The sequence below is a fragment of the Pseudonaja textilis genome, chromosome 5 (assembly GCF_049901715.1).
Source record: "Pseudonaja textilis isolate UNSWEBS1 chromosome 5, rPseTex1.2, whole genome shotgun sequence".
Taxonomy (NCBI): Eukaryota; Metazoa; Chordata; class Lepidosauria; order Squamata; family Elapidae; genus Pseudonaja; species Pseudonaja textilis.
Genome location: NC_141994.1, coordinates 17,699,295 through 17,721,458, shown reverse-complemented (window position 1 = coordinate 17,721,458; position 22,164 = coordinate 17,699,295). Strand labels below are relative to the sequence as shown.

The window sequence follows — 22,164 nt, the reverse complement described above, 5'->3', positions numbered from 1 at the left end:
ATCGAGGGTTTTTTTTGCATTTCGTATGCAAGTTTTATTGACAGATGGTTTGCACAGTAGATATTTCGAATCAGAAGAGGAGAAAAGATCCATGCTAAGGTTATAAGTTTCATCGGCCACCTTCTATTTTTTTTTTTTCCCCTCGTTCAAACCCTTCAGAAATTCTAAGACAGTCCTTAAAATAGGAGATCAATGAGTTAAAAAGTTACTACTAGAGTCAAGTGGGGAAAAGAGCGGCAACGGTTGGGCAGCGGTTTCGCCCGAGACTGGTAGCGCCAAGTCTCAGGCCTCCTCTTTTTTCTCCAGCAAAATTTTGTGCAACTCATCTGCATCTTCACTTGTTTTCACCCTTATCAATATTGGCAGGGGTGCTGTGGCGTTCTTCTCGTCGATGGGGGGGTTTGGGACACAAACAATGAGAACATTGTTCTTCCCCGTTCTCGAGCAGGGCATCTTGGGAGGCAGCAAAATATTCAGCAATATGTTGCCTGCAAGGAAGGAAAGTCAAATTTACTGTGGGAAAACAATGAAACCTAACTTGAATTATAGGTAGTCCCTGGCTTGGTGACCGTTAAATAGAGTCTGCAATTTCTATTAAGTCACGACGGTTATAAATTGAAGCATCCACGCGGGGTGGTTGTTAAGTGAATCCAGAAATCTTTTAAGTGAAGCCATTCATTCCTTTGGGTGGGTTTGTTTTTTTTGTGGGGGCCAGAAACTGGCTGAAAAGGCTAAAAATCACACCACCTCTAAAGGTGAGCTTGTTGCTAAGTGTTCTGACCCAAGTCCTTTTCAAAAAAATCAAACACAATCCAAAAGGAACAGAAATGCTTTTCTGAAATGCAATCCGAAATTGTAATGCTTTTACAAAATAATTAACTGTGATAAGCACAAGCCTTGCCAAACTGTGCAAGACTTGCCAAGAGATACCGGAGAAGAAATAATTTGCAATACAAGAATCTTCAAATACAAACTCAGGATACTGTAATGTCCACGAGGCTGAGTTTCAAAACGACTTTGCCTTCTACAAAGTATGTTCGTTTCACAGCTGGCTTTTATCTTCTTGAACGAGGGGCCATTATCTTGCAGCCTTACTCCCGAGTTGCCAGTGCTGTTGTAGCTGCTCTTTCTTCTGAGCAATCCTTTGTGCACACACACTGGCACAGGCTCCTTGGGAACTTCCTCATCACTGCTACTTGCCCCCCCCCCCCTCTCTGAAGGCAGCAGTCCACTCCCTAATGGTCCTGGCCTCCTCAGCCATCCACACCTGCTGCCAGCTAACCACAACACTAAGCATCTGATGATGCCTGTGCGTGTGTGTGTAACCTAGTAGCTATTTGACAGACATAAGGGCCAAAATTACACATTTATATCTATTGGGCTTATGCAGCATAACCTCTCACTATAATTTAGAGTGGCCCTTTTCTTAAAATAATTTCACACATTCCTTTAAAAGTATCCAGGGTTGTATGAGTCTGGGGATATAAAAAATTAATTGAAATAAACATTGGGCAGGTTCATGGAGGGAAGGCCTGTTTATTGGATAAGGTTACTTTGGTCGTCTTAGATGAATGGTTCACACTGGGAATGTACCCATAATACTTTTGCTGGGCCTCTTGGTGCATTCTGATACCACCAACCTTTCAGGGTTCCTGGATGGAATGGGACCGCTTTCCAGAACGCCCAATCTTTGCAGAGATTAATTCTCAAGGTCTTCTTCTCAAATGCTCTCTCCTTTTTATTTACGTGCAAGGGACCTGCCTACAGCATGTCATGGGGCTTTATAGTTTTGAATAAGAACAAACTGAACCTGATTCCAGATGAGCAGAGCCTTGGTCACTCAAAATCAGCTTTCCTGGACAGTGTTACATCTCCTCTGGAGATTCGAGCGTGTACTTTAGATGTGTTCCCTGGATGTTTGGGCTTCAACAGTTCATGAGATATAGTTGAGACCGATGGGGAAATCTCAGATCTAGCAATGTGATCTCTTCCTTCCTTTCAACTCAGATGACCTACTGCAATGTATTTTAGGTAGGTGGCTCAGCTTTTCAAGTGCCTGGAAAGAGCCTCTGGAATGAAGCTAGTCTGGCTTATTAAGCATGCAACTCTTACAACCAGTTCATTACTACTAGTGAAACTACTAGCGTGTTTTGGGACACAGTACAAGGATTTGGTTATAGCCGATAAAGCCCAATTTGACTTGAAACAAGCTAGCAAAAAGACCATACTGTGTCTTAGTGTTACGTACTTAGTGTTACTCAGGCATTCATATTTTCTCTTAGGCTATCAGATATACACTGGCAACATGAGAACGCTTTTCTCCATATTGTTAGCAAGTTCTGAAAAAGTTTCTGCTAGAAGGGATTAAGTTAACTCCCCTTATGTTCTTCTAAGAACGTGCAACACATTTTTATTTAGACCACTGCTTCTCAACCTCAACAATTTTTAAGATGGATGAGCTTCAACTCCCAGTATGCTGAGTAGGGAATTTTAAGGACACTTTGGATGTTTTGCTACTTTTTTGTTATACTTTCATTGTTTTAAATTGTGGGGCTTTTGTTCCATAATATGGTTTAAATTGTGTTTTTAGCCAATCAATAATTCGTGGATTTGAAAAGCCTAAACCCTATAATAAAGACGTATTTTTGCAAAACAATTTTTAAGGAAAGTCACATACCTAAGTTGGTATCTGCCCTTATTAATAACTGAGTCTTCTGATTGCTGGAGGGTTTTAAATGTAACGTTCCTACTCCCTTTTCTTTAAATTCGTTATCTTTCTTGTAAAAGACTTTGCACCTAAAAAAAGAAAGAAAGAAAAAAAGATTGGATCCTGCTACGTTATCTTGGGACACATATTTTCACCTTCATTCATTATAAAAAGAAGCACATTGTCTGGGAAGTGAAGGTACATATACTGAAGATGCCCTCGACTGAACCTGTACCAAGATAACGATATTTCGCGCTAACCCCCCCCCCCCACCAGCGGCTCATTATTTGCACCCAGAAGCGCCTCTGGTTTTCCCACCTCGAACGCCGATCGTTCAGGAAGGGCTAAATCCCTCCTGCACAGCCCCGCTCGGCGCGCTGAGCTAGCCGGAGGAGCACCCTTTTCCGTCCCGAGAGGCCCCGACGTTCGCTCAGCTTGCGGCCATTTTGGGCGCCGACTCGTGGTCGGGCGCCGTACCAAGATAACGAGTTAATATTTTTTTTTAAAAGTATCTTGTACTAGTTTGCAAATATTATTCTGGAGGACCTACAGAAATCAATGAGTTCTTTTTCATTTTGACTGAATCACATGTCAAAAGGATTTAAAATTCATGTAGGTCACTTTCAGGAAATAGATCAGAAGCAGCTGAATGAAGATAAATGCTTCCATTAAGCGAATTATGTAATAAATGCAACCAACTGGTAAACGCAAGCAGCTGAGTTGTAAAGAAACAGAATGCAAGCAATACAGGTAGTCCTCAAATTATAATCCAGCACTTAGCGACCATTCAAAAGTCCTGATGTACCTACCTGGGGGTTACATGCAACCCAGATTCAGAGTTCCATCGGTTGCCCCTCCCCATGGTCCTGTAACCACACTTCGGGCACTCAGGAATTGGGCTGCATTTACTGTGATTTGCAGTGGTTCCTGGCCACGTGACCCCATTTCTGAATGGTTTTGTCACAAGCCAGCATTTATTTCCAGTTTCTGGCAAAACCATGCCCACAGCGAAGCATTCGGTGACTTTACGATCATGGTGTTCACTTAAAAAAAAAAAAAACTTCATAAAATTGGATCGTCACATGACCAATCCACTTTACAACCATGACCAGGTATGAATGGAGCAGCAGCAGGCTCCATTAGGGTCATAACTTGAGGATTTCCCCCATAGTAGCTAAAGCAATTGAGGCAGCCGCATACCATGTTATAAAACTTATTATACGCATAAAGGTAAAGATTTCTCCTGTCCAGTCATATCCAACTCTAGAGGACGGTGGTCATCTCTATCTCTTAGCCGAGGGAGTCACTCTTGTTTGAAAGCATTTCTGTGGTCACGTGGCCAGCATTATACCCCATGGCACATGAAAAGCTGCAACCTTCCCACTGATGTGGTACCTATTTGTCTACTTACATTTGCATGCTTTCGAACTGCTAGGTGGTCAGGAGCTGAGGCAAGGAACAGGAGCTCACCCACTGTACAGCACTTGGGTCTCAAACCGGGGCTCTCAGCTTTCCAGCTGACAAGCTCGGCAGTGTTAACCATCAACCCATCGTGCCCCCTTTTGATACATGTACACAATGCTGATCATGTAGCTTTACTTGCGAGCCCAATAAGTAACTCACTTCTTTGAGTAAAAGGCGTCCTCTTCTTTGACTTCATTAATGACTACTTTGGGAGGCTCTTCCTCCTCTTCGTCACCCCCTGCTGGGAAAAGTATTTCGGATCAGAATTACATTTCATGCCAGAAACTTTACTGTTTGGGAAACTGTACTGCTGTATGTAAAAAAATCTTGTTCGGTGTGGGCCCAGAATGAAAATATATGGAAATATTTCAGAGGCATTCAAAACATTTTGTATTTCGAAACATTTGAAGCGTAAAAACAGTTCTTTCCAGCCTGAATGCCAGCTCTTTGTTTTGTTTCTATCATATCAAGCTCATTTCCAACCATTCCTACTTCCCTACCTCCCACTTTTGAATTTAAAAGGTGTACCCACCTCTTTGATGCAATTGGCTCCAAACTGACCGATTTTTAGGATCTTTAGGACCTAATCCCAAGCATAAACCCCAAGACATCCAATCAAAGGAGGAGGTAGGGATGATGGAAAATAAGAAAAATTCAAATTCAAATGTCCTAGGACATTTAGGAAGCATACCGAGTGTAAGACATAAAGGACTTAAGATGCCTGCATACTAATGCCCAAAGTTTGGGGAGCAAACAGGTTATAGTTCAAGTAAACTTGGGAAAGATTCCATGGATGAAATTCTTAAATGGGAAAACAACTGAAGAAAGTTGGGCGACTCTGAAAAATGTGATGATAAAAGACCTGCCTACCACACAATGCCTTTGAAAAAGAAAAGTAATCAAAAAAGAAACCAGCACTCCCTGATAAACTGAAAGACAAAAAGGATACATATAAAGGATTGGAAAGAGGACACATAACTAAGGCAGAATACCAGCATATAGTCCAAATCTACAAAGATGAAATCAGGAAAGCTAACACTCAGAATGAACGGAGACTTGCAACAAATTTTAAAAATAATTAGAAATATAAATTAAAACAGGCAATAAAATGGTAAGAGATCACATGTCTACTCTAGATGAGTTCAAATCACCAGGATCAAGTGGATTACATCACGGGGTTCTGAATTAGCTGGGAGATGTGATCTTGGAACCATTGAACCATCTTCAACTACAGACCAGTCAGCCTGATATCAACACCTGGGAAGATCCTGGAAAAGATAATCAAGCAACAAATCTGCGAACACCTAGAAGCAAGCAAAGTTACAACCAGAAGCCAACATTTTATCAAAAACAGATCATGCCAAACAAATATCATTTCATTCTTTGTCAAAGTGACTACATTAGCGGAACAGTGAAATGCTGTGGATATAATATACTTGGATTTCAGTAAGGCATTTGACAGAGGAGACCACAATCTACTTCTTGGTAAGACAAAAAATGTGGGATAGACAACATCACCACCAAATGGATTTGTAACTGGCTGACCAACCACACTCCAAGTGTAGTCCTTAATGGAAATACATCTACATGGAGGACAGTAAGCAGTGCAGTAACCCAAGGTTCTGTCTTCAATATCTTCCTGAACAATTTAGATGAGGGAATAGAAGGAGAACTCATCAAATCTGCAGACAACACCAAGCTGACAGGAATAGCCCAAACCCCAGAAAATAGGCTCAAGATCCAGAAAGATCTCAACAACGTGAACATAGGTCCCTATCTTATAAAATGAAATCCAATGGTTAGAAATGAAAGGTTTTACACTTAGGCAAGAAAAACCAAATGTACAGGTACCATTAGGTGAAACCTGGCTCAACAGCAGTAACTACAAGAGAGATCTAGGAGTCCTAATACACAGCCACTTACATACAGCCTGCAGAGTGCTACAGCAGCCCCAAAAGCCAATGCAATCCTAGATTGCATTAATAGAGGGATGGTTTTGGTAAGACCACACTTGGCATACTCCACCTAGTTTTGGTTACCACAATATAAAAAAAAGACGTAGAGACTCTGGAAAGAATACAGAGAAGAGGCAACAAAGATGATTAAGGGGGCCGGAGGCTAAAACATATGAAGAACAGTTGAAGAAATTGTGTTATGGCCAGTCTAGAGAAAAGAAGGTCTAGAGGTGACATGATAGCAGTGTTCCCATATTTGAGGGGCTGCCGCAGAGAAAAGGGGGTTAACCTATTTACCAAAACTCCAGGAGGCAACACAAGAAGATGAAAATTAATCAAGGAGAGAAGCAACCTTAGAACTAAGGAGAGATTTCCTGACACTGGGAAGAATTAGCCAACGGAATGGCTTGCCGTCAGAAGTAGTGGATGCTCCGCCATTGGAGGTTTTCAAGAAGAGATTTGACAGTCGTTTGTCCAGAATGGCATAGGGTCTTCTACTCAAGAAGGGGATTGGACTCAAACAGAGGTTCCCAACCTTTCCAGCTTGGCAGACTGGGCCGGGGGGAGGGAGGGGAGAGAGAGGAGATAGTTTTGTGCGAAGGGCAAACGCCAGAGGGGGTCTTCAGCAGGTTCTGGCCAGTCCTGGAGAACCGGTAGCAGAAATTTTGAGTAGTTCAGAGAACCAGCTAAGGCCACCTTCTGCCTGGAGATTTCACAGTATCCTTCCCCTGCCACGCCCACCGAACCGGTAGTTAAAAAATTTGAACGCCACCACTGGCGGGCACCCATTATGAGCGAGCACATTCCATTTGTGCAAACGGCGCACACCACTCGTGCAAATGGAGCTGCACACGCAAGTATGCTCTACCTGCTTGCGCGGCCCGGTTCTGAACAGGCCACGGCCCAGAGGCTGGGCATCCCTAGATTAGAAGACCTCCAAGGCCCCTTGCAACGTGGTTATTTGGCTATTCGGGCACCGATAACTTGAGTCCCTTTTGTATACGTTATCAGGACTCCGGGGAAAGTTTGAGCCAGGCTTAAGACTGCTTGTCACAGCCTGCCAGCAGAAGCACAAAACACGCTCTGGCTAGTAGAAGGCAGCTTGGTGGCTGGGGGACAAGCCACGAGGGGGGGGGCTACAAAACGCTCCCTTGCGGTCCAAACAATTCCTCCCTGCAGCTTCTCTCTTTCGATTCTCTGCAACAGAGAGAGAGAGATCGGGGGGAGAAAGGACCTCGCATTGTATCTGGACACTAATGGACATGCAGCCAATCATCACCCCCTCCCCAAACAAATGTGGTGAATGTCGACTCTCAAAACGACGCTAGCCAAAGCCCTGTTTTCTTTCTTTCTTTCTTTCTTTCTTTCTTTCTTTCTTTCTTTCTTTCTTTCTTTCTTTCTTTCTTAGTTGCCATAATTATTGGGAGGGGGACGGGGGGGGGGAAACCTTTGAAATGTAGAATGCTTTGCTCCAATGTGCCCCTCGTAACAAAGATAAGGGCGCCTAAGAACCAAGGCCAGATCAACGCACCCCGGCAGCGGCAGGAGGGAGGGCTGCCTGCTTGGTTGGCTAACGTGGCCTGTGACACAAGGGATGGTGGTGGACAGGATCTATTCTTTGATGATACCAAAAGCGTGGGGATTACTCAGTGTTGGTTTTACACCTGACCGTGCCGATAGGTTGTACCCAATAAACAGGAATTTTTGAGGAAGCCAAGGCCTCAGAGCCTTGAATTGGTTGGGAGCATTTACTCGGAACCATGACAGTGAATTTGCAAACCTTGACAGTCCAACCCTCAAACGAATGCAGGGACAGACCACCAGAGAGTTTAAACGGGACCACAGCATTTCTCAGTCTCTAAAACAACATCGTACTCACCTTGTGCGTTGCCAGCCTTTTCGGCCGGGCTGTCTAATGCATTATTGGAAAAGGAAGAAGCCACCCTAGCCTGGCTTGCATCTTTGCCAAACAGCCCTCCATTTCCAGAGGAAAATGAGAATCCAGACCCGGCCGGCCCTGAACCCGGACCAGATTTGTCACTTTTGTCAAAAAGGAACAAGGTGGTGGTGGTGGAGGAGGAGGAGGAGGCAGCTGCCGGTTTGAGTTCTGTTTTCTTTTCCAATTCTGTTTTCTTCCCGGGGGCCTCCTCCGATTTGCTGATGTTGAAGAAAAACGTGGAGCTCTGCGGGAGGGACGTGCTCCCAAACGCAGGGCGAGGCTGAGCTTCGGAGGCTTTGCTGCTGCTGCTGCCACCGCCACTTTCGGAGCTGCCGTTGCCATCCAAGCCCTGTTGCTCTATGTCAGCCAAGTATCTCTCATAGTCATGGAAGATGGGGGTCAGGTCACAGAGCGGGTTGGCATTGACGTGTTTGACTATCCAGTCCCGTACAGAACAATTGAGGGCGGCCAACTGTTTATGATAGCTCTTCGAGTTGCAGGCTTTGGTCTGAGTGAGTCCGGGAGACAAGGGCTCTGGGTTCTCACTATTGGCTTCCGTATGTGCAGAGGACTTCTCAACTCTAACATCATTTGCTGAGCCGCTGGAGACCACAGAATCTGGAAAAGAGGAAAATATCCAAGGACTGCTATTACAAACCACCTTTGTGGAGAATCACCTTTAAAAAAAAAAAAAAAAAAGCAAGGGAGAGGCCTCCAAAATCTACCAGCCTGTCTAAAAGCCACATTACCTAATCAAGTATGAGGCCAGCATTTTGATAGCAAGAATACTGAAAAAAACAAAACAAAACAGAAAAACCCAAACAATATAATCTTTGGACTCGCATCCAGCATCCTTCAAGACGTCAGAATGATTAAAACTCTAAGGAAAGTTCTATTAAATTAAACCACCTGTTGCTTTCTTTGTAACAAGCTTAGCTCTTTGCAAAATGGATCTTAACAAACACTGCAATGTCTGCTGTCAAATAACAATATCTTGGGGGGTGGGTTGTTTCAGGGATTGCATTTTTTAAATATTAATAGAAACGCCCAAATGTCCAGGGACAAATTGGTAGCTTCATGATGAAGGATTTGGGAAAAAAAAAAAGATTTCTCCAGGATAAATACTTCGGGTGAACTACTGTTCAAAACACATACTGTTCTTCATCTTTCTGCCGGAAACCAGTAGAAAAGTTACCCTTTTGATTGGGGACAATTTATAGCTGAATATAATCGGAGGACAAGCACAAAAGGGGCTCATGCAATTTAAGCGGCAGCGTCATATCCAAAAGCCAACCAGGACTTCTGCTTTAGGGACGGGGCAGGACAGGTACAAGGATCATCCCACCTTATTGTGCCAACCTTCTTCACTCCGATGTCTACTGTAGAAAAAATGTAGTTTTCCCACAGCCGAGCAGCGGGATGGCTGACCAAGGAAAGAATTCCTCTTCGGCTGATTGATAATTTTTTTACTTCTGTTTCCCTACCAGTCACAAAGAAGGAACTCCCCCCACCCCCCCACCCAGCCATCACAGAAATGCAGGTTACAAACAACTTAGTTCAAAATATGAGCAATCTGTAACTTCTATGGGCCTGTTATATTATATGAGCCTGATGATGCAGTGGTTAGAATGCCGTATTGCAGGCTAATTCTGCTCGCACTGCCAGCAGTTCCATTCCTTCAGTCCTGACCAGCTCCAGGTTGACTTAGCTTTCCATCCTCCCAAGGTCAGTAAAATGAGGACCCAGATTGTTGGAAACAATATGCTGTAAACCGCTTAGGGAGGGCTGTAAAGTGGTATATAAGTCTAAGTGCTACTGCAATTGCTATATACATAAATCTGCTCTAACGTTGAACAGTGTTCTCTTCCCCAACGTCTTTATTACATTCATCATACTGAGAGTAACTTTCTGAATTATACTGAAAAGTAAAAGGCATGAGATCAGAGATAATTGAATCCATTCTTCTCCTGAGACCAAATTTCAAATTTAATAATCAGAATTGAGGATATTAAGGATAGAGGGTTTTTTAAAAAAAAAAAAATCCCATGATAGTAAACATCTCTTTAAAAACAACCTGAAATAAACCTGCATATAATAAATAAGATGCAATTTGGAGACAGGTAAGCAGATGATCAGAGGTTCTAAAAGCAGGTTCACCCTCTATCCAGGCCTTGTGATCATCACTGAGCTCTTGCAAATCTACACGAACCTCATTTTCAACCCTCTTGAGATCTGGATCCAGACTCAATCAATAATTCAGATAGCGCTGTTCGAATTGTAACCAGATCCAGCCGATTGGTATTTCTTAGTAACAAAAGAGCACGAACGCTCATTTTCTCTTAGAGGTTCTATGTTTTACCTAACAACTGCTGCCTGTTATTTCTGGAAAGTTGTGAAGAATGGGGTCCAAATGGGACTTAGAAGAAGTACTTCTTTAAGGATGCAAAACATATATCACAACCAAATCCTTCCAAGAAAGGATCTTGCAGAATAACACCGAGACCAAGGATGGGTTTTGCAGCGTACCCCAAGTTCCAAACAGGCCCTCAAAACTTGGGGACTCAATTCCAATGGCAATAGCGGATGGAGGTAGCCCTTGACTTCCCACCATTTATTTAGCAACTGTTCAAAGTTACAATTTGAACAAAAATTAAGATGCGATCAGTCTTCGCACTTATATCCACCTTGCCATCCCCACAGCCACATGATTCACATCAATGTCCCAAAGATGCTTTTGGGACATTTCGGGACTTTTGAGTCAACTGGATTTTCTGGTTTTTCTTTGGGGATGTTTCTCTTCTCATCCAAGAAGCTTCTTCAGCTCTGACTCTTCAGACATTTAGCTATATGCACTTTGGGATGAACCTCCTTCAAATGGAGAGGGAGTATGAGCGGATTTCCAGAAAAAAATTGCAGACTACAGGAACCATTTGCGCTTCAGTTTGAGATGCAGACAACAGACTCCTCTCCAACAGCCTGCGCCTGTCTTCTAGACCGTGAAGGGACACAAGGCAGAGAACATCCCGCAGAGGCTCCACACCCATTTGCACTACTCAGATGACCCTGGGGACACAGATAAACCCCCAAGTGGCTTCAAGGACCCTCTAAAAGGATGCAAGTGACCAGCTGTCTGCAAGGAGCATAAATCCTTCCATTCCCCACCATCCAATCAGAGCTGAAGAAGCTTCTTGGATGAGAAGCGAAATATCTTCAAAGAAAAAACAAGGAAGTCCAGTTGCCTCTTGGGAAAAAAACCCATGTTTGGGAAAAACTTTATTACCTGGATGACTGAGAATCTCCAGAGACAGATTCACATTAACAGTAGGACAGTTAGTCATCGGCACTTATTTGCAACCTTTGAAGTATCAGGAGCTCACACAAAATTGCCATTGTGGCCTTCCCAACGACTTCCAACAGGCAAAGTCAATGGAAGAAGCTGGATTCTCTTAAGGACCGCATGATTCACTTAACAACTGCAGCAATTCACTTTATCAACAGTGGCAAAAAAGGTTGTATAATCGGGTATGACTGACTTAACAGCCTTGCTCACAACAGAAATTGCCATCGAGGACTTACTGGATTTATGTTAAAATATGGCTTTATGCTACTACATTAAATGGAGTTTTCTCCTCAGGGGACCCTTCCTTTTTAAACCATAGAGCATCCAAACTTGGCAACTCTAGGACTTGTGGACTTCAACTTCCAGAACTCCTTAGCCGGCCATGCTGTCTGGGGAATTATGGGAATTGAAGTCCACAAGTCTTAAAGTTGCCAAGTTTGGAGAGCCCTGCCATAGAGCATTTTAAAAAAATATTTTTTATTGGAAGATATTAAGATTATTTCCCTCTAGTAAAAAAAAAAAGAAAAGAACTTACTAAATGTCGTTTCTGTTTCTGAAGTCGTCTTTAAGGTGGGGAGCGAAGTGCTGTGGGTAATGCTGCTGGAGCTGCTGCCACCGTTGGATAACCCTCCGAAAGATTTTGTTCCAGAGCCATTCCCGAAACCAGAAAAAATATTAGTCCCGGAAGGTAAAACGAAACCTTTAAATCCCTTAAAAGCTCCGCCACCGTCTGACTGGAAAAAACAAAAACAAAAACAAAACAGAAATAAGTTGTTCTGCACCTCTCAGATTACAAGGCCATCCTGGGCCTATTCAGGATTATTTTTTTCCACGAGGGCTGCGTTTGCAGTAAACCCCAGATATTCCTGATGGCCACCGTAATCAGGAACCAGAAGCTGGTTCAAAGATAAAAGCTCAGTGCTACCTCTAAAATAGATTTCTTAGTTTATTTCTCCCAAATGTTGCTTGTCGTGGGCACTTTCCAGTTATCTCAGCCACTGCTTTTAACAAAAGGTCATTCCATTTCTACAAAATCTCCATGGAAGGATGCCTTTTTAAACTCAAAATATCTTGGGCAGGAGCCTCCAAGCATGTCTCCAAAGTAACATTTTGAAAAACCACTTTCCTTTTTTTGGGTGATGCTCAGCACATTACAAAGGCACCTTCTGTTGGACTTGGAAGTTCACAGTGTGGCCTTTGAAAAGCCTGGTTCTCTAGAAATGAACCATCAACCAGTGGGGCAGGGGAGGGGGCGAAACCACATAAGTCCTATAATTATTCAACAGCAACTTAAAAATTTCTCCGTTAAAAGGTTCAAGTAGGATTTAGCATTGTTAAGTACTGGGAGATGATCAGATAATTAGATAGATAGATAGATAGATAGATAGATAGATAGATAGATAGATAGATAGATAGATAGATAGTATGATTCAAATTATAATGGATCACTGCTTTAAAAAACCACTCCATCGTGTCAAAATCAGTTCAAATATGATTTAGCATTGTTAAGTATTGGGGAGATGATAGGTTAGATAGGCAGGCAGGCAGGCAGGCATAGTATAATTCAAATTATATTGGTCCGCTGCTAAAGAAAAATACCCCCGATTCTATCTCAGGGAAAATACCAACAGCATAAACTAGTCAATCCCCTGACCCAAAACTAAAGGCCATTAGCCATCTAAAGATGACTTTTCTTGCTGTACAAAGACAAATCAATAGTTAGTCAGAGCAGGCAAAATGTTTTTAATTCTAAATTCCCTGTTCTTATTTTAAAAGCAGGTTATTTTGACCTGCTGAAACAGAAATGTTTTGAATTCAAAATGTTCTACACATCCTTAATAATAACACAGAGCTATTTTAGCCCTCTTCAAACATTAAGTTACAAATGACTGAAGAGTACATAATTCTAAAAGATGATCTGTGTACTAGAGTGTTCACAAACAAATGTATGCCTCAGCTTCAGCTTCTAGGAGGGCAATTTCACTAGACTTGGAAATCATATGGATTTGCAGAATTAGCCTAAGCAGCCTGGAGGAATCCTGAGAGTTCAAAACCACTCATTTAAAAATTACTGAAGTTAAAAAAACATTCGAGTTCAGTCCCTAAATCCTACTAGCTCTTCCAGCATTTTCTTATGTCATAAACTGAGTTTAGAAAGAGCATATGGGATTCACTACAAATCACCAGGAATAAAAAAAAACCCTGTTAAATAACAGCATTTTTAATTCCATAAATATTGGTTTTCCAATTCAGGTGATTCAGATGCACATATAATAGAAGTTGAGTAACTGTTTGGAATTATCAGAATCCCGAAGAAAGTACAATATTGCATTCTGCCAACTAAGTTTTTACTATTAAAATATACAAGTGTTTACCAACATAATCCATTCCGTTTCTGGATGAGAGACTCAAGACTGGGAACGGGACTCAATTTCCTTTATTATTAATTAGTGTAAGGCAGGGGTGTTAAACTCACATGGTCATGGTGGTGTCACGTGACATATTGGGACTTTCCCCCCCCCTTCGCTAAACCGGGTGTGGCCAGCGCAAGATGCATCCGGCCCGAGGCCCGGGAGTTTGACAGCCCTGGTGTAAGGGATCCATACAAATAGTGAAAAGCTAAGCTTTTTTAATAGTTGGCCCAACCACAAAAAGAAAGTTCTCTCTTCCCCAGCTGTTAGAAAAATAATGGCTAGAAACATAAAAATCTTCCAGAAATTCTTATCTTCTTCAAATGCTCCCCCAGAGAGACATTTCATGCATTATGAATCTTCTAGAATTTCAAATGACATTTTGCATCAAAAATTTAAAAGAAATTCAATTCTATATTAGTCTGAGTATGTTAGTCCAAGTATTTAGTTAAGATTTCTGTTTATATCATAAGCTAGCAGTCTGTGACAGAACTATTTTTAGGCAATGCAAGGAATTAAGACAAATTAGCAGAAAGTTTGTTTTAAAATGATAAATTATATCTACCTCGGTCACCAAATTTCTACGCTTTGCCTTCTTAATTGGTCTGTTTTTCAAAACTTCCTCACTGGCCACGGAGAAAGTTCCTACCTGCAGAGAATGTTTAAATTGTTAGACAGGCAAAATGAAAAAAGCCTGAAAAAACAACTCCAGCGCATTGATGTAATCATCTACCACAAGGTTCAACCTTGCATTGCAATAAGCAATCGCTTGGCATATTCAAATTCTATAACATCACTGAGGATGATTACTTAAGAATCATTTGTGGGTATCATAGCTGCTGACTTATTCAAAATATTTAGAACATGTTTTCCATAAATATTTCCCAAAATATGTCAACTGACAGATTCCCTCAAATTAGTCATTATTTTTAAGAAGCATATTTATTGCAATTTACTCAATGAACTTTAGAAATCGTTAAATTGCTTTCAGAAAAGCCGTAATTATTTCTATTTATAGATAACAAGGATGTCCTGTAAGAGATTCCAACATTCATGTTACTTTTTAATTATGGAATTACTTCTTTCTTATACATACATACATACATACATACATACATACATACATACACATACACACACACATACAGTATATATACAGGATGAGTCTGCCTACCGAGATGAGGTGGACCAGTTGCTTTTGTGGTGTGGAGACAATAACTTGGTCCTCAACACCAATAGGACCAAGGAGCTTATAGTGGACTAGAGAAGGAACAGATCAGACATCCAGACCTTGCTTATCAATGGAGACCGAGTGGAGCAAGTGGCCAGTTTTAAGTTTCTGGGTGTTACCCTAAAAGAGGACCTGACCTGGAGTGCCCACATTGCAGCCCTGGTCAAAAGGGCTCAGCAGAGATTATACTACCTGAGACTTCTCAGAAAACAACTGAATGAAAAACTGCTGGTGACCTTCTACCACTGCACCTTAGAGAGCATTTTAACATACTACACCTCTGTATGGTTTGCCAATTGCACAGGGGCAGATAGGACAGCCCTCCAGAGGGTGAACTTCCTTGCCCAGAAGATCATTGGTTGCCCTCTCCCCTCTTTGGAAGAGCTTTATAGCTCCCGCTGCCTTAAGAAAGTTCAGAAGATTCTCAAAGATCCATCTCATCCTGGGCATCCTTTTTTTTTTAACTATTACCATCTGGCAGATGGTACAGAATAATAAAAATAATGACAAATAGGCTGAAAAACAGCTTCTATCCCAGGGCAGTAGCTCTTTTGAATTCTGCTGTATAGTGCAGTGTTGGTGTAGTGTCAGGGGTTTCGGGTTCAATGAGTGAAGGATGAAGGATTTGTGTTTGTGTTTATTTTCATGGTCATGATGTGCACTGAAGATGGTGTTTGATTTCATTGTACGAGGTGCAATGACAATAAAGTAAACTAAAACTATATATAAAACCCACTTCATAGGTTAATCTTACAACTGCAACTGGCACCTGAATTTCTACTATAAGTTCTTGGGGTTGCAAGTCAAGCTGGACCCAAATTTATGACAATTTGTACAGTGGGCAGATTTTGCCAGAAGTTGGCCAAAAGGATTGCAAATTGCGATTGTGTGGCTGTAAGATGCTGCAACTGGTTGGTAAAGGAGAGCCAGCTGTCAGGCACCTCAATTGCCATCCCATGACTGCAGGGAGTGATGTGACAGTCGTACGTGTGAGTACAGTTAGTAAGACCATTTTTCTGATGGTGTAGTCCCAGGTTGTAATTTTGAACTATCATTAAACCAAAGAGACATAGTGTTGAGGACAATCAGTACATTCAAGAGCTCTAAATGGGCTACAGTGATCAGTCTAGTTATTTTCCTATAGCAACTGGGGGGGCAGATTGGGCTGAGGAGGATAGGATGGGTAGTTCTGTCTCCCAAGGGGGATCCATGGCTGAAAGGGAAATGGAACGTGGTTCTTGGAACAGGGCTAATCCAACATCTTCATGCTGCCCCACACTAGTAGATTTTGATTATAAACACAAGAATAACTTGAGCACACAGTCAAAGGATATAGACCAGTGTTTCCCAAGCACGGAAACTTAAAAGATGTATGGACTCTCCCAAAATACCCAAGCCAACATACTGGCTGGGGAATTCTGGGAGTTTGAAGTCCACACATCCTCAAGTTGTCAAGGCTGAGAAACACTCATGTGGACAATGATAAAACTTTCTCCATAACAGATGGAAAGGAATCAACAAATTTCCCCTTAGAGGAGAATGGAATTCTGAACTATGGTGTGATCCACAACATGGGGATCATAGGATCGCAGCCTACTTATGATTTACTCGAAATAATGAATAATCTTAAGCTAACTAAAGAATGAGTTAACATCTTAAGCAAACTGATGATAAAACATGGAAGACATGGAAGATATACATAAAGGATAGATAATTACATCAAAATTTTCTAGAAAGCTCACACCACTGCTTGGAATAGTTACCCATTTTTATTGGAAGCATTCACAAAATTCAGATCTGTTTGGAGAATTTGGAAGTCAGAATAATGCTGATATTATGTCAAAATATAACTTTAATAGCAGATTTCTCCTGTAGCTGTTATGTTGCATGAAACTGCAAGCTCTTTAACATGAACTGAAACACAATTACCCAATGACACATGTGAATAAAAGCTACCCTAATTATACTGTTTTTCAAACTGTGTTTTGTTGGTAATATTCTCAATAGAAACAGTTGCTTTATAGATTACTGATCTATATGACTAGCCATCTTGACTAAACATTGCGAACACCATCACTACCAAGACCTCAGCATCAATCCCAGGAAGAAACTCAGCCCTGTTACAACGCACTTACAAGATATATTAGGCAGAGAAAATAAATAGTTGAAACGATGCATATGGCTCCAGATTGGCTCTGCATGGTTGAAACCTTGCAAGATATTGGGGTGTAATTATCAAAATCTCAGGAGATTTCGAAGGCAATGCCATTACACAAAGAACCTGCACAACCTTGCCGTACCTGTGGCTGAGCACAAATGGGTGATTTCCTTCCCTTGCTCTTAAATGTGAGTTACTTTTTGGCTTGACTCCCTCATTAGTGAGGCCCCATCAGGGCAGATAATAAAGTTTAAAGAAGCTTGTTTCTGTATCATCAGGAATAAAACAGAGAAGTCCAAATTTCAAAGGTTACAATAAGCCCAGTTATAATTGGCATGCATTACCAATAAAGTCTGCATGAGTTCATCTTTTTTAATCACACAAGACAGGTCAACTTTAATACAACAATAACCAATACACTGGTAACCCCAGACTTTTCATAGAGAGACAAATTATATGAAATGGATTTTTCCCTGTGTCTGTTTAGGTCTCGACTCTTGGTACATTCAAGAAAGAGTGGACAGACCGGCCCATTACCTTCCCGGTTTTGCAAAGTATTTTTTTTCCCCATATACCAAAAATACAGTGACATACATTTGTGTACTTCACGTACTGTTGCTCTCTAAGTCAAAGGTCTCCAAACTTGGCAACTTTAAGACTTGTGGACTTCAACTCCCAGAATTCTGGGAGTTGAAGTCCACAAGTCTTAAAGTTGCCAAGTTTGGGGACCCCTGCTCTAAGTTAATGAAATAGTGTTTACCTCCTCAGTTTCTTCTTCTTGATCCCAGTTTCTGTCAGTCAGCTCAGTCTCTGCCACTCTCTTAGCCATTTTACAGCACTACTGCATCACAGCAAGCAATAATTAGTTGTCTTTCAGATCTAGTTTTTAGAAAAAAGGATGACAAAACCAAGACTTTTATAGCCTGATAACCAGAGGTATTAAGCAGATTATACAAGTATCTGATAACCAAAGATAGTAATAATGTTGCATAACATTTCAGGTACCCTATTTACTAAGATACAATCTCAAGGAACTGTCACTTCTGACCAACCAGAGCTGTTGCTACACAGATGAAATTGTGGGAGACAAAGTAAGCTACTTTGAGATCCCCAGAAAAACTGGGATAGATATGCCAGTAATAAAAGGAACATGAGAATATGATCTGCCGAATGGCATTACTTATATTCCACATCTTCATACAGAATTGGGTTGTTGGAAGAGGCAAATTTAGTTCAGATGTCTCACTGTTGTTTCCCAGAGACACTGGTTCTATAAAAGCTATGAAGGATATGGATTTGGGAAGATTCTAGTCTATCTTGGGGCTTGAAGAAAAAGGAAAGCTGAGTTACTTCTTGAGAGCCAAAATGCACACTGCTGACAGGTTGAAGTTGCAACTAACCATCATCCTTGCCACTATATGTACACATCTGATGTCTATCTGGCTGGATGAACAGATACTATAAAAACAGCCCCAAAGTACTCTGGATGGCCAGGGTTTTCACACAGCAACTCTTTGGTTCCTAATAAGGGAGGCATGCAAGTTCCGCATCTTAAAGGGTTTTAAAAATAAAATAAAAAAGCTAGCACAGTACAAAGCATCAACATCTGTTATGGAATTTCCAAGTATGCTCTAGTTCTTGCATATAGTCAAGAATTCTTAGGAAACTGAAAATGGTCACACCCCAGTGTGTTGTTTGGAAATGTGCATACATATCTTCCCCTAAAGCAAAAGTAAAACCATGGTTTACTTTTATATAGAGAAAATAGTGGGAGGACAGGTTCATTTTCCATTCTTCCATGAAGTTGTTTTGTGACAGGTCATCTTGCAAAGCAGCCACTTTATTAATTTCCCACAGTCTCTTTAAAACTCCAAATTTATCCAACGGGCATCAAGTTTTATGTGTTTATTCCTGGCAGTAGGGACTCTGGATAGAAATTCTTGTTTGACCAACAGATGTTTCTTTAAAGAATCTAGTGCCACCCAATCCTAAATTGCACAGAAGCCTTCTCCTTGCAAATCTGGACCTCCACAAATATTTTCTTCCTGGTCTCCCTCCACTGAGAAGCCCCCACCAGCAAAAACTCTGCCTGGATCTGCTACCCAGCTCTGATGAGTAGCTGATGAGGTCATAATGCTGTGGAGGAAAAGCAAAGATACCAAGCCCATTTTTAAACAAGAGCCCAGCCAAACTGGCTGCCGAAAAGGGTTAAAAGCCAGTTTTCCAATCAACATGCCCCCAAAAGGATAATGACCCAAAGATCTGGGTCAGAAGCAACAAAATGACTCCTATGTGTCTGCAACAACCCCAATGCTGTGACTACAGGTCCAAAATGGAGAAAGTAGTAAAGAAGAAAGAGGACCCCCTACAAGAGACTATATCACACATGCAGCATTAGGAACAAGCCTTGGTTGCCTTAGTTTTTCTCCTTCCTCACACAGGAGGGAGCCTGTAACCAAAAGACAGAATATGGAGCTACTTTTACTATCAATATTATTCTCTAGAATAGAATAGAGCTGGAAGGGACCTTGGAGGTCTTCTAGTCCAGCCCCCTGCTCAAGCAGGAGACCCTATACCATTTCAGACAAGTGACTGTCCAGTTTCTTCTTAAAAGCTTCCAGTGATGTAGCACCCACAACTTCTGAAGGCAAACTGTCCCAATATTTCCTCACTTTTAGGACGTTTCTCTTTAATTCTAGGTTGCTTCTTGCATTGTTTCTCATCCTGCTCTCAGGTGCCTTGAAGAATAAGTTGACCTCCTCTTTGTGGCAGCCCCTCAAATACTGGACTACTCTACACTTTCCAGAGGAGAAACAAATTCACAATTAATACTAGGAACAGAAAAATACATTTAACGTGTCTCCACAACCACCTCTCTCTCTCTCTCTCTCGGCCAGCAGTTTTGAAATGAGGCTTTGTATTTCTCTCTACGCCATTGTTTCTCAACCGCATCACCTGGGTGGACTTCAATTCCCAGAATTCCCCAGTTGATTTAGTTGGGGGGGGGGGTAGGGGTGAAGTCCATCTAAAGGGGATGAGATGGCGAAACACCGCTCTACACTACAGCAAAAGCCAACAATGAACCCTATCATTCAAACTGCGCGTGTTTTCACACGGCAGCCGGGCGCCCCAGGCAAGGCCTCCACCAGGGCCTTCCCGCGCTTTTCAGGGAAGCTCAGGCCACGCCCCCCGGCGCTTCCGGCTTGGGCTTCCCTACAGAGGGACGGTCTAGGCCTCCCCGCCTGCTGCTCCCTCCTGCTAAAACCGGAAGCTCCCGTCCAAGGGGAAGCCATGGGCAACCCCCACCCCATCCTCGGTGCCGCTGGTGGGGGCCGGCTTTTCCAAGGCGGCGAAGGAAGGCGCTGAAAGCCCCCACTCCCTCCAAGGGACCGCCTGCCATCGACAACCCACCGCCGCCGCCGCTCCTGCCCGGGCTTTCCCGCTCGAGAGAGACCCACCGCCGATGGGCTCATGCGGCGACCGCTTCCTCCTGGCCGTAGCGCTCCCCGGGAGGAGCGGCAGCGGCTTCCGCTTCCGGCAAGCGCCGCCGCCCCGCCCAGAGGCGAGGTCGGCGCGTCGCGGGGCGTGGCCTCCGTCGCCCTAGCAACCGGGCGGAGGACTTTGAGGCTGGGGCGCTGCGCCCTCCTGCGCGTAAGGATATCGGATGCCGGTTACCTGTTTCGTGCCGGGATGGGAGACCACCTGGAAATCCCAGGGCTCGAAGGAGTGGGCGGGACACACGGCTTACCAACATGGATCCTCGAGGGATCCAGCCAGGGCTGAAACAGTGTCGTCCTCTTTCTCTTCAGCAGGGGGCACACTTGGGCAACATAACATTTAGACGGGGCACCACCTGGAGATCCTATGCCAGGGCTTGGAGGTTGAAAACGGTGGCAAAAACGCCCCTGAAAGGTAGACCAGAAAGTGAGCTGGACATCGAGGAGGCTTTTACAGTTAAAAATCTGTAGTAAATTGGAAAGTAAGTGTGTGTGTCAACATCCCAATTAAAGCTTTCCTGAGTGATGGGTATCCCAAGTTTGGCTTAAAAACATCCAGGCATGTAATTTGATCAACTGTGATCTGTTCACCTGAGCACTTTAGGATCTCAGCTTCCACCTGGGAATGAATCAGCAGTTTTATTTTCCCTAAAATTACTCTGTTCGAATAGACTTACCAAATGATGTTCGGCTTCTAGCTCCAAAGAGGTTTGCTACCTTTGATAAGCCTATCTAAATTATTGTGTGGATTAATAAAATAGCCTGTGAAATCCTATATTTCTGTTCTGGGGGCACACCAATATTTTTCTCAACTGCCTTTGAGCATAGTTGGTTTCCTTTGTAATGCAATCTATTTCACATCCTGCTATATATTTTTCAGTAAAGGGATCTCTAAGTTTCACTAAACTGTCAAAGTGGTCCTGGATGCAACAGTGTGCCTGTTGCATTGATTTGTGTATTTATTTATAGTTCTGTTAAGTAGTGAAGGGGATATATTGATATATTGAACTGATATGGATTGTTTTAATTTTATATGAACTTTGCTAATACCTATCATTGCAAATAAATGTTTTCAAGTCAAAATTATATTTGATTTACTGTATGTCCTCGCCAATCTCACATACAGGACTCCCTTGGATAACTTCAAATTTACATTTAAGGGAGTGGGTAAGACCAGGATACCAACTTTTCAGGGGCATCAATTGATTAACAGGTGAGCCTTGCCTTGTAAAAGTTTCCAGATCCCCTCCTAGAAGTAGGTTGGGGATTTTTTTTTTGCTTGAGATTCTCCAAAACTCCGACCTTTAACCTCCAAGAGTGCAACCTAAACTCTTATGCTACCCAAAACTCTTTGTGCTAAGTGCGGATCTCATCCCTCAACTCTGCAAGTTCTTTTCCCTTCCATCACTACCCACACTTCTTAGAAACATCCCTAAAGACTGCAAAAAGCTGAGTTCTGCAG

At 42.5% G+C, this 22,164-nt stretch overlaps 1 protein-coding gene across 7 annotated transcripts; it reads right to left on the bottom strand.

Annotated features, from left to right (window-relative positions):
* Positions 1 to 8: 8 nt before the first annotated feature.
* On the bottom strand, positions 9 to 20,718 carry NUP50 (nucleoporin 50). Of its 7 annotated transcripts, none has more exons than XM_087934199.1 (8): positions 18,955 to 20,718; positions 17,966 to 18,084; positions 14,382 to 14,465; positions 11,941 to 12,139; positions 8,006 to 8,683; positions 4,331 to 4,412; positions 2,678 to 2,796; positions 9 to 488 (listed from the first exon to the last, which is right to left on the bottom strand). In XM_087934199.1, exons 2-8 carry the CDS (start codon positions 18,032 to 18,034, stop codon positions 283 to 285), a joined length of 1,437 nt encoding a protein of 478 aa, XP_087790325.1. In that variant the 5' UTR covers positions 18,035 to 18,084; positions 18,955 to 20,718; the 3' UTR covers positions 9 to 282. The 7 variants fall into 7 exon arrangements, with proteins under 7 accessions (XP_087790325.1, XP_026558345.2, XP_087790327.1 ...); XM_026702560.2 differs by having other exon boundaries at positions 20,617 to 20,718; XM_087934201.1 differs by having other exon boundaries at positions 4,331 to 4,409; positions 20,617 to 20,718.
* Positions 20,719 to 22,164: the final 1,446 nt, after the last annotated feature.

Bases quoted from the DNA above. Each gene is read 5' to 3' on its own strand.
- NUP50 (XM_087934199.1), bottom strand. From the start codon at position 18,034: ATGGCTAAGAGAGTGGCAGAGACTGAGCTGACTGACAGAAACTGGGAT. The intron at 12,140-14,381 runs GTAGATATAATT...TGTTTTTTCCAG, and splicing joins GTAGAAATTTGGTGACCGAG to TCAGACGGTGGCGGAGCTTT. The intron at 2,797-4,330 runs GTGAGTTACTTA...TTCTTTTTTTAG, and splicing joins GACGCCTTTTACTCAAAGAA to GTGCAAAGTCTTTTACAAGA.